At 40.1% G+C, this 11,432-nt stretch overlaps 1 protein-coding gene across 1 annotated transcript in view; it reads right to left on the bottom strand.

The window, feature by feature from the left end:
* Positions 1-6,821: 6,821 nt before the first annotated feature.
* Positions 6,822-11,432, bottom strand: part of LOC121514841 (NACHT, LRR and PYD domains-containing protein 12-like) — a 131,263-nt gene continuing 126,652 nt past the window's right edge. Inside the window, exons 21-23 of the mRNA XM_041795213.1 lie at positions 10,800-10,970; positions 9,928-10,101; positions 6,822-8,271 (exon numbers count right to left, since the gene is read on the bottom strand). Of these exons, the coding sequence (XP_041651147.1) occupies positions 8,166-8,271; positions 9,928-10,101; positions 10,800-10,970 (451 nt within the window). The 3' untranslated portion in view covers positions 6,822-8,165. The remainder of the gene's footprint in view (positions 8,272-9,927; positions 10,102-10,799; positions 10,971-11,432) is intronic.

Raw genomic sequence — 11,432 nt, 5'->3', positions numbered from 1 at the left:
TTTTTTGAGCCTAACCCACTAGGCCATCCTTACACATCAGATTAACTAACTCAGTCTAGCTCTGTTTAATCTGACAGGAGAGAGTTAGTGAGCAGAGCTGACTGCCTCTATAGATTAACGCTAACATCATCAGATTAACTAACTCAGTCTAGCTCTGTTTAATCTGACAGGAGAGAGTTAGTGAGCAGAGCTGACTGCCTCTATAGATTAACGCTAACATCATCAGATTAACTAACTCAGTCTAGCTCTGTTTAATCTGACAGGAGAGAGTTAGTGAGCAGAGCTGACTGCCTCTATAGATTAACGCTAACATCATCAGGTTAACTAACTCGGTCTAAAGTTCTTTCGTCGTTAAAATCGTTTAGAAATATCAGTAAATCGTCCCTCATGCTCACCTTCATGTTTCTTCTGTCTTTGACTCGCAGGAAAGTTAGAAAACGTCGAGTTTCTGAGCTGTTCTTCCTCCATCAGTAACAGTTTTACTGAGGAGGATGAGGAGCAGCGCGCGCTTCCCGCCAGTGGAGAACAATGATGAGTTCAGGAGCGTTGGAATAAAGAGAATCTCAGCACAGAGTTCCCATCCATTGAGTTCAACTTCTCCTGAGTCTATCCTGGAGGAGTTTTTCTTGGTGTCAAAGGTCGTTTTAAGGTTGTCAGTACTCAGCAGACAGGCGGTGGTGGTCCGCCATCTTTTTAGCCACACTGGTGTTTGGTTTATCTAGTGACCCTGATAATACTGACTTTTATATTTTGACTCTTTTATTTTTTTGATTTGATATAAATCTGGTATTTTTTAAAATTTAAATGACATTCAGTGGTTCTAACTTCAACAACAGCACATTTGACTAAAAGTCACCATTTAACACGGTCACTGTTTGAACCAGAACACCTGTCAGGCTGCTGCCAGAGCAGTAGAGAGAGAACGTGAGGCGCATGCGCACTGACATCATCTATAAACCGATGAGTTCAAGCGTAAATGTGAGTGTTGTAAAAAAGATCATCTCAGTGTTTTTAAGGCTCAAAGCTGTTCAGGGGTAATGAAGGGTGAGGTAGTCATTCACTGAAGCTCTACTTTATTATTTTATTCTCATTATTAAACGGCATTGGAGCATCACTTTAAACAGCCTCTTCTCTTGGGCCTACAGCCTATTTTTAAATAAATTTACTGTTATAGTTCATTTTTTGGTTCATATTTATTTCCAGGATCACAGAGGAACTGCTGGGTCACAGGCTGAACTTCTACCAGAGTTTATGTGTGTTGATGTTTTTTGTTTCCCTCTCTGCATTAGAACAGAGCTCAGCTAAGTCTTTTTATTTTTATTTATTTTGTCTTTTAGTCAGTTGACCTGGTTCTGAATCAACAGCAGCTGTGAGATATTTTAAAGTGGTCTTTATTAACCCTTTAGAGCCCAGCGTAGCGGCGGCCCTACCTTACCTTATCCATTTGTGATTGGCGGTAGATTTGAAGCCGGATTAGATAGATGGATCATTCTTTTTGCATATAAAATCTGGGGAGTTACACTAACATTTCACTCATTCTCCATGTTTCAGAGCGCTTTTTCATTGCAGTGATGGGTTTGTAAAAACCACTATAAAGCACACATAACAAAAATCTAAAATGAGACCACGTGTTCCTCGGTTCTGAAGTTTCAACTCAGTAAAAATGATTTTCTTTTATTTTAAAATGCACTTTTTATGGATGACCATGGTTTGTACAGAAAATATGCATGTTCATAAGTACCTGGTACACTTAGAAATTTGATTGCACTATCGTAAACCATTTGTTTTTTGCAGATCTTGCACTGTTATTTATTTTCAGTTTTTTTACAGGTTACAAAATTGACTATATCTCAAAAAGCAACTTATGCACAGACTCCGGATACATTTCCTGTGGTTCCAAAGGATATTATGCAACTTTTTTACATTTACAGATTTGAGGGATACAGCTGCAATTTCTCTATTTTGAAATATCCGTGGAAAAAACAAAAACTATTTTCATTTTTTAGGTATATTGCACTTTTAAGTAATTTATTATAGTAGTTAAGACATAAGTCAATAAATATTATTAAAACTTGGATTATAAGGGTTATATTGATGTAAAGCAAACAAAAACACTCCCAAAATTTGCACTACAGTATGTAAAAATGTAAGAATATGTCCTGCAGACTATGGTAGATTTAAAGGGTTAACCCTCTCTGGCTCATCTGGGCTGACTGGTTTCTGGGTCTTGGTTGTTGTCTAGTAAACAGATTGGTACTCAGATGTGATAAACAGGTTTTGGTCCATGTTGTCTGCAGAGTCTGGTCTGCTGAGCTTGTTTTGTGTAAAACAGAAACATTCACAGCAGATAAACAGATTTTAAACCTTCTATGTGTAGGCAGCAGCCTCTTTGTCCCTCCTCAGCCCCCGTAGTTTCAGTCTCACAGTTCAGTCTGCGATGGTTCCTTCATTTAGGTACCGGTACTTTCCTCTATAAGCAGCTCTGTTTGGTACGCTGCTCCTGCTGTTCCTCTGTGTTCTGACCGCTGTTTCTGGCTGGTGGCGTCTGTTTCCATGGTAACATGACTGAGACGAGCAGGTCAGGTGATCCCTCTGTGGCACGCAGCTACCTGTTGTCACACATTTCCTCAGATTCTGGTCCTGTAAGTCCTCTGAGCCGGTGCTCTCAGGGGCATTGTCAAGTGTCTTTACAACGTCATGGCTTCACACACTTGACAAAGGAAGGACCTGACCAGACACAGGATTTCACTTCATCTTCCATTTATTTAACCAGTGACAGTACAACGGAGAATTAGGGCCACACGAAGAGAAAAAATAATAATACATATGTATATATTTTTTACATTATGAGAATAAAGTCGTAATTTTACAAGAATAAACTATTACAAGAAAGAAAGTCAGCCGTTAAAATGAGCAATGTTGAGCATTTTGTGAACTTAAACTTTAGTATCGATTTCACAAATAAGGAAATACTTCATCTTTTGGCACATCAGCATCAAATTATTATCAGAAACAGGACAATACTCCGTCGTAGATCCGCGGCGCCGCGGCAGACTGTCTTTCTTGTAATATTTTATTCTTGTAATATTAAGACTTTTTTTCTCATAATATTACAGAATTTTCTCTCATAATATTACAATTGTTTTTCTAGTTTTTACGACTTTATTCTCATAATACATCAATTTTTTTTTTCTTTTCGTGTGGCCCTAATACTCTGTTGTATGACAGAAATCAAGGAATGAAGGTGAAATAATAATTATAATAATAATAATAATAATAATAATAATAATAATAACAATAATAATAATAATAATAATAATAATAATAATAATAATATAATAACAACAATAATAATAATAATAATAATAATAATAATAATAATAACAATAATAATAACAATAATAATAATAATAATAATATAATAACAATAACAATAATAATAATAATAATAATAATAATAATAATAATAATAACAACAATAATAATAATAATAATAATAATAATATCTTGAATTTATATAGCGCCTTTCAAGAAACCCAAGGACGCTTTACAGGAACACATAGACATGGACAAACTATGTGAGGGTAGGATGAGTGTAAGGGGTGGTTTAGTGAAGACTGTAGGCTGTGGTGAACAGGTGGTGCTTGAGACGTTTTTTGAAAATGTCCAGAGATGGAGGGCTATGAATGTCTGCAGGAAGAGTGTTCCAGAGGGTGGGAGCTGCAGCACTGAAGGCTCTGTCTCCATAGGTTCGGAGTTTGGTTTTGGGCATGGAAAGTAGGCCGGTGTCTGAAGATCGAAGGTTGCGGGATGGTGTGTATGGATGGAGGGGGTTAGAAAGGTACTGGGGAGCCAGAGCATGGAGAGATTTGTATGTGAGGAGGAGGACTTTGTAGTTGATACGGGACTTGATAGGGAGCCAGTGGAGGTGGATGAGGGTCGGGGTGATGTGTTGCCAGGGTCTAGTGCGGGTGAGAACTCTAGCTGCAGAGTTTTGGACGTACTGAAGCCTGTCCAGGGTTTTGCTGGGAACTCCAGACAGGACTCCATTCCAGTAGTCCAGGCGGGAGGTTATGAAAGCATGAATGAGTGTTTCAGCCACAGAATCAGGGAGTGATGGTCGGAGTCTGGAGATGTCCCTATCTTTTGTACAAACACAAAAGATAGGGACAATGACAATAATTTACATTTGAATAAAGCAAAATTCACTATATTTTAACCAATACTATTTATACATTTTATCAACTTAATTCAAAACCAAATTCAACTCAAATTCTTTAGAAAAAGTTCTAAGCAAACTAATTTGGTCACTGCTTTATCTTATAATTTAACCTTATGATAGATAAACAAGGTAGCAAGTAAACAAACACAAACATCATGCCATCAACAACAGGAAGTAGAGCTACTTTGGCCAAACACAGATGGTATTATTTAAAGAGTCCAGTGAAGAGAAGTGAGCTCACGGGTAGCCCTTTTTAGATCAAAGTCCTTTCCCCATGACTTATCTGTTTAATGACTGCTTCTGCCGTCCCCAGCTCTGCTGCACATCAGCCAGTGACTGGTGTGTGAAGAGCCCGCACTGTGGTTAGTCCTGATTTCATTCACCTGTTGAGGCACGCCGCGGTCGCATGCAGCATGCATACAGCCTTCTCTGGGCAGATCGCTGCAACAGGTGTAGCTAGGAATGTTAGGCCCTCAGAGAGAATATTACACAGGGCCCCTCACAGCAACATTTTTACTATGGTTAGATTTGATTTAATTTACCTGCATTATTTCACAGAACTGGACTATACCATTTAGACGTTTTTAAGGGAGGAGCAGTTTTTATTTTAGTCTATTTGGTACAAATTTCAGTCTGTTCACTGATTCCTTTAGTTGATTTTGATTCAAACTAACACTAAAAAACTAAAACCCTTGTCATTCCAGGCTTCTCCAGGGCCTCTCTCTGGGCCGGGGTAATCAGGGCCTCTCTCTGGGCCGGGGTAATCAGGGTCCCTCTCTGGGCCGGGGTAATCAGGGCCTCTCTCTGGGCCGGGGTAATCAGGGCCTCTCTCTGGGCCGGGGTAATCAGGGTCCCTCTCTGGGCCGGGGTAATCAGGGCCTCTCTCTGGGCCGGGGTAATCAGGGTCCCTCTCTGGGCCGGGGTAATCAGGGCCTCTCTCTGGGCCGGGGTAATCAGGGCCTCTCTCTGGGCCGGGGTAATCAGGGTCCCTCTCTGGGCCGGGGTAATCAGGGCCTCTCTCTGGGCCGGGGTAATCAGGGCCTCTCTCTGGGCCGGGGTAATCAGGGCCCCTTGTGTCCCCTGAGCTACGCCCATGGGTGCTCTGCTAAGGTGTCTGAACTGTTTCCTTTGTCCATGGTGAATATTTCAGTATACACCGCGTTCCACATTATTATTATTATCACACAGGTGAGAAGCTGTTCACCTGTGAAACCTGCGACAGGTCCTTCAAGTTAAAGGCGGATTTAAAGGTCCACATGAGGACTCACACGGGGGAGAAACCGTACTCCTGCAGCACCTGTGGGAAGAGCTTCTCTAGGATAACACACCTGAACAGGCACTTTCAGACTCATGTGGGGAAATAACCGCTGGTCTCTGACCCCTGGATGGTCTTTGGGGGTAATCGGACTCTTCCTGTCCGTCTGTGACCGTGGAGGATTCACCACAGCCACAAAAAAACAAATCCCTAAAAATAAATGTTCTAGCTTTAATATTTCTCTGTAATCTTTGATCATTAGAATCTGACTGAAGCTTTTAAATCTACCGTTGTGGTTCTGGTTTCTGTTCTGAACCTCTTGTGGCCCTCCTGCAGTACCTCCAGACCCCACTAGGTGGCTGTGAGATAAACTTGAACACTTTAATGATTTTTGTACTAAACCTTCATGAGCAGTGAACTAAAACTATCAGTTTAACCTGGAACATCAGCTTCTCCTCTAAATCAGCAGCTGTTAGAATAAAATCTGATCCTGTTTAGAGGGAAACGCCTCACTCTGTCATCTAGGAGTGAATGAATGGATTATTGAGCTTCTCCTCACTCTGTCATCTAGGAATGAATGAATGGATTATTGAGCTTCTCCTCACTCTGTCATCTAGGAGTGAATGAATGGATTATTGAGCTTCTCCTCACTCTGTCATCTAGGAATGAATGAATGGATTATTGAGCTTCTCCTCACTCTGTCATCTAGGAGTGAATGAATGGATTATTGAGCTTCTCCTCACTCTGTCATCTAGGAGTGAATGAATGGATTATTGAGCTTCTCCTCACTCTGTCATCTAGGAGTGAATGAATGGATTATTGAGCTTCTCCTCACTCTGTCATCTAGGAATGAATGAATGGATTATTGAGCTTCTCCTCACTCTGTCATCTAGGAGTGAATGAATGGATTATTGAGCTGCTCTGTAAATATAAACAATGTGAAGATGCTTTTAACCACCAGTTTCTCTATTTATTCACAATGTGTCCTGATGTTTTACTGCTTTGAAAGTTCTCTTTAGTTTTGTTTAGAGGGTTTTAAATCTCCTCATCAGCTGTAAATGTGATTATAATAAAAACAGTGATTAACAGAAGCTTCCAGAAGATCTACATTCCTCTGTAGATGTCGTCTTATGGCTGTAATAAAGGCACAGCAGAGCACAAATACATCTGATGAAGAAAAACCCTGATAATGAAATCAAGATTGACTTTAGTGTACCACGCTGTTTAACTTTCACACATTAAAAACAATAAAACACCAGTTTCAGAAAAGCTGGGACGCTGTGCAAATGAAATAAAAACAGAAGTCAATGATTGTTAAATCTCAAACTCATATTTTATTGACAGTAGAGCAGAAACAACAAATCAGATGTTAAACTGAGACATTTTACTGTTTAATGGAAAATATGAGCTCATTTTGATTTTGATGGCAGCAACACATCTCAGAAAAGCTGGAATCAAAAACTTCATCTGAAAATCAGAACCCCAAATCTATAAAATACAAACCACATCTTTGTCTGATTAAAGTCATTTTAAAGCAATAAAAGTGTTCATAAAAATAAACTGATTTATGTTTTAAAGCCTTCAGATTAGAGATGGTCTTAAAGCAGTGACACTAGCAGACGTTAGACCTTCACATCATGATCTGAACTGATTTCCTAAACTGAGAGGAGAAGAACGGAGTATTACTGTGGTCAGTTATCAATAAAACATCTAAAAAGTCAGTCAGTCTAAAACAGCGGGTTGATCTGATCTCACTGATAATCATGGCTGACAAATGTTAGTGTCAATGATTCAGTTGTTGCGTCCGCACAGCCTTTTTTTTTTTTTTTTTTTTGCTGTTGTGTTTGTAAAATGTTGTTTTCTCGAGCAGAGATGCTTGGGAGTGAGCCATCTGTTATTTATACTATCTCTGTGGAGAGTTGCACATGCTCAGCAGAGAGCGACAGGAAAAAGGCGTCTGATGCCACATCTGCACGTTCTAAAAATTTAAATCCTGAAATATTTTACTCTCCACAGTTAAGAAAGAAAGATAATACTGATTATATTAAAAGACTAAAACATGGCTGTAATAATGGAGCCAATAAAAACAGATAATCAGATAAATAAACATGGAGGAGAACAGAACCAGCGACTAGGAGCTGCAGCGTCAACATTAAACTTGATACCAGAGTACCTGATAATAGAGGGTTTATTTATGTGGTCTAAGGTCTGATACCAGAGTACCTGATAATAGAGGGTTTATTTATGTGGTCTAAGGTCTGATACCAGAGTACCTGATAATAGAGGGTTTATTTATGTGGTCTAAGGTCTGATACCAGAGTACCTGATAATAGAGGGTTTATTTATGTGGTCTAAGGTCTGATACCAGAGTACCTGATAATAGAGGGTTTATTTATGTGGTCTAAGGTCTGATACCAGAGTACCTGATAATAGAGGAGAATACTTCATTTTGAACTAAAGAACTCTACAGATCAACATTATTTCTGTTTACAATCATCAATAAACCAAGATCACTAGAGTTAACTTCTGTGTTCAGACCACAGCTTCAGAGTTAAACCGCTACACCTGACATCAGATTCTACTGTTGATGACAAAGCAGTGTACCTGCACAGGTGTCTATTTGAGGACATGCTCAGGTATGGTGGCAGTGGCTCACTGTGGCCACACAAGCTGCTGCTGCTTTCATCTTCAGTCCTGCTGAGGTGCTTCCACATGCTTCACGGGTTCCCATCTGCGTTTCTTCGGTTCTGTGATATAGCAATTATATTTCTCCAAACATTTCACCCCCACCCATCTGAGGATAGAAAGAGAGAGAGAGAGAGAGAGATTCCACACTGTGAGGGACTTGATGAGTTATTATCAGAGATCAGAACATCATTAACACCAGTAAGAAGAGCAGCAGGGACTTCAGTCCTGCTCACATCACAGTAATCCTGTAAAGTAGCACGCTCTCTCTCAGCTCTCCTCTTCAGATGTTGCTGATTTGAAGCTTAAAGGCAAACAGAGTCCTTGAAGGCATCATGATGTCAGAGAGCGTTTAGTGACGTATTTCATCTGGGTTTAGTTATTCGAGTTATCTGCATTGTTTTTTCCTTTTGTAAGAACACAGAGAAAAAGCAGAGCGAACCCCTCAGGTGTTGGTGCTTCAGGTTTCCAGCAGCACCATTTAAACCATGGGTTTAAACCGTGGAGAACCTTATTCTCCTGTGTAGTGATGAACTGAACGCAGTGATTATCATCCAACATTTAAACCAAGTTTACAGGAGAATAATCCTCAAATCACAAGACTGAACATTTCCAGTCATTTCCGTGTTTCCACCAGAAAAAAGCAGCAGCATTCTAGCGTTCTACTGGAGATTTTTGCTTTAAAAATCAAACACGATGAAGCCGTGTGCAGTATAGATGGTAATTCAGCCCCTGCTGTGATACAGTTTAGAGGAAAGAAGTCAGTACTGTCTTCACTCTTTCTATGAAAACATGAACAATAACAGCAGAATACCATGATCTAGTTGAGGTTATATGGAGATGAAATTAGCACTAAACTGTCGCCTGGCTCTGCTCTGGATTCAGGTCATGCATTTGCTACGAGGCAGGCTAACTGCCTTTGAGCCTGCACTGAGGGCAACAAAACCCACACTTAACAGATCTGAGCACACGTTTGTGGATAATGTATGGCAGAAGTGTTGTTAAAGTCACGAGTGTGTGACACACCTCCCTCCCTCAGATCCTTTTCCCTCTCCCTCAGATCCTCCTCCCTTTCTCTCAGATCCTCCTCCCTTTCTCTCAGATCCTCCCCCTTCTCCCTCAGATCCTGCTCCCTCTCCCTCAGAGCCTCCTCTCTCTCTCAGATCCTCCTCCCTCTCCCTCAGATCCTCCTCCCTTTCTCTCAGATCATCCCCCCTCTCCCTCAGATCCTCCTCCCTCTCCCTCAGATCCTCCTCCCTTTCTCTTAGATCCTTCTCCTTCTCTCTCAGATCCTGCCTACCTCTCTCTCAGATCCTCCTCCCTCTATCAGATCCTCCTCCCTCCCTTAGATCCTCCTCCCTCTCTCTCTCAGATCCTCCTTCCTTTCTCTTAGATCCTCCTCCCTCTCTCTCAGATTCTCCTCCTGTGCCGGTCTCAGCACCAGCTCTGGAACTCACTCTCATCAGACATCCTAAACACTGAGTCTTCCTCCCTTTAAATCCAGAATCAAACCCACCTGTTCAGGATAGCATGCTGACTGTAATTACAGAGTTCTGTTTTTACTTTGTTGACCTTTTATCAGTTGTTTTATTGTCCTTGGTTTTTATCTCTGTAAACTGTCCTTGGGTGCTCAGAAAGGTGTTTATAAATAAAATTATACTTAAATGTGTGGTTGGCATGCTCACTAGTCACCTTTATTGATTTACTCATACTATCCTATTAGAGTTTAGAGACAACCATGGACCAATTTCAACCCTCTACTTACATCAGAGTCTCCAGTCTGTAGTCCAGATTCTTCTGTAGTTCACAGAGCTGCTTCACATCTGAGGTCAGCACACTGTTTCTACACATCCTCAGCACTCTCAGATGTGAGGGGTTGGACTTCAGGGCTGAGACCAGAGATGAACAGCTGATCTCTGACAAACTGCAGTCACACAAACTGAATAAAGAATAAAAGATATAATTAAAAGATAATTAACAATCCAGTTTAAATGGAAACACAACACAATAACTATGTCCAGTAATCAAAAGGTCTGTCTCTCTAACAGAGACTTTATCATCATGTTACTGAGGATCATTAAATATCAGCTTTCTACAGACATCCAGACATTCATACATCTGTTCATGTCAATAAAGACACTAACATTTTACTGATCTCAGCCAACTCTGTGGTTAGAGAATGATTACTCAGCTTAGAAATATCTGAACTTAGAAAATGACTCTGATGTTTCTCTATGGGTGAATTCTGAGAATCAAAACACTAATCAGACATTATTCATCATTGAAACAAAAGTTATGTTTCTGACAGACTACCAAAAGAAATGTTACAATTGTTTATTAAAGAAAGTAATAATTCAACAGAATTCCTAATAGTTCTCAAAATTAGTCTGATAATTGTGCATCTACTGATAATCAAAACTTTTATTAACTGTAGGAACCTTCACCAGCCATCTACTCTAATTCTGATAGCTACCTGATGTTTTATGCCTGTTTTTAAAATTTAAATACAAAACATGTAAAATTATTCAGACAGACTTTTAGCCTCCTGTGTGTCTGATACAGCTGGATATTAAAAAGGTTCAGCTGATAATAACACACATTAGATCAACAACAGAAATACAGAATAAGTGAACTAACCTCAGATCCTCCAGTCTACAGTTTGGACTCTTTAGAAAACCACACAGCTGCTTCACTCCTGAATCCTGCAGTTTGTTGCCACGCAGGTCCAGTTCTCTCAGGTGTGAGGGGTTAGACTTCAGAGCTGTCAGAGAAGAACAGCTGTTCCCTGACAAACCACAGTCAGCCAGTCTGAGTCCGAATAAAAGAATAAAAGATACCAATAAAAACAATTAACTATCAGGTTTAAATGCAAACATAACAACATAGAAATGTCAAATAAATGAGCATCTTCTTTAAACAGAACAGTTTATTATCTCCATTAAAGGGAACCAATAACATGTCAGCTTTCTACAGACATCATCCATTCATACACCTGTTCATGTTAATAAAGACACTAACATGTTACTGATCTCAGTCAACTCTGAGGTTAGAGAACAACTATGTTAATTTACCAGAAATCCTCACACACAGGTGTTCTAGTAGTGACCGCAGTTTATTATGGCCATGGTAGTAGTCTACAAGGGGGAATAAAGACTGGCCCTCTTTTAAAGGCCTGCTCGTTCCAATGGTTAACACTGCAGCCTGATCATGAATAAAGGTCTGCCATTCTGGTCCTCCTCAGTACTCTTCCCTCTGATTGGTCGCTGTGCC

Source organism: Cheilinus undulatus, linkage group 9 (genome assembly GCF_018320785.1).
Source record: "Cheilinus undulatus linkage group 9, ASM1832078v1, whole genome shotgun sequence".
Classification (NCBI taxonomy): domain Eukaryota; kingdom Metazoa; phylum Chordata; class Actinopteri; order Labriformes; family Labridae; genus Cheilinus; species Cheilinus undulatus.
Note: the sequence above shows the minus strand (reverse complement) of the source record. Positions and strands in the feature narration are given on the sequence as shown.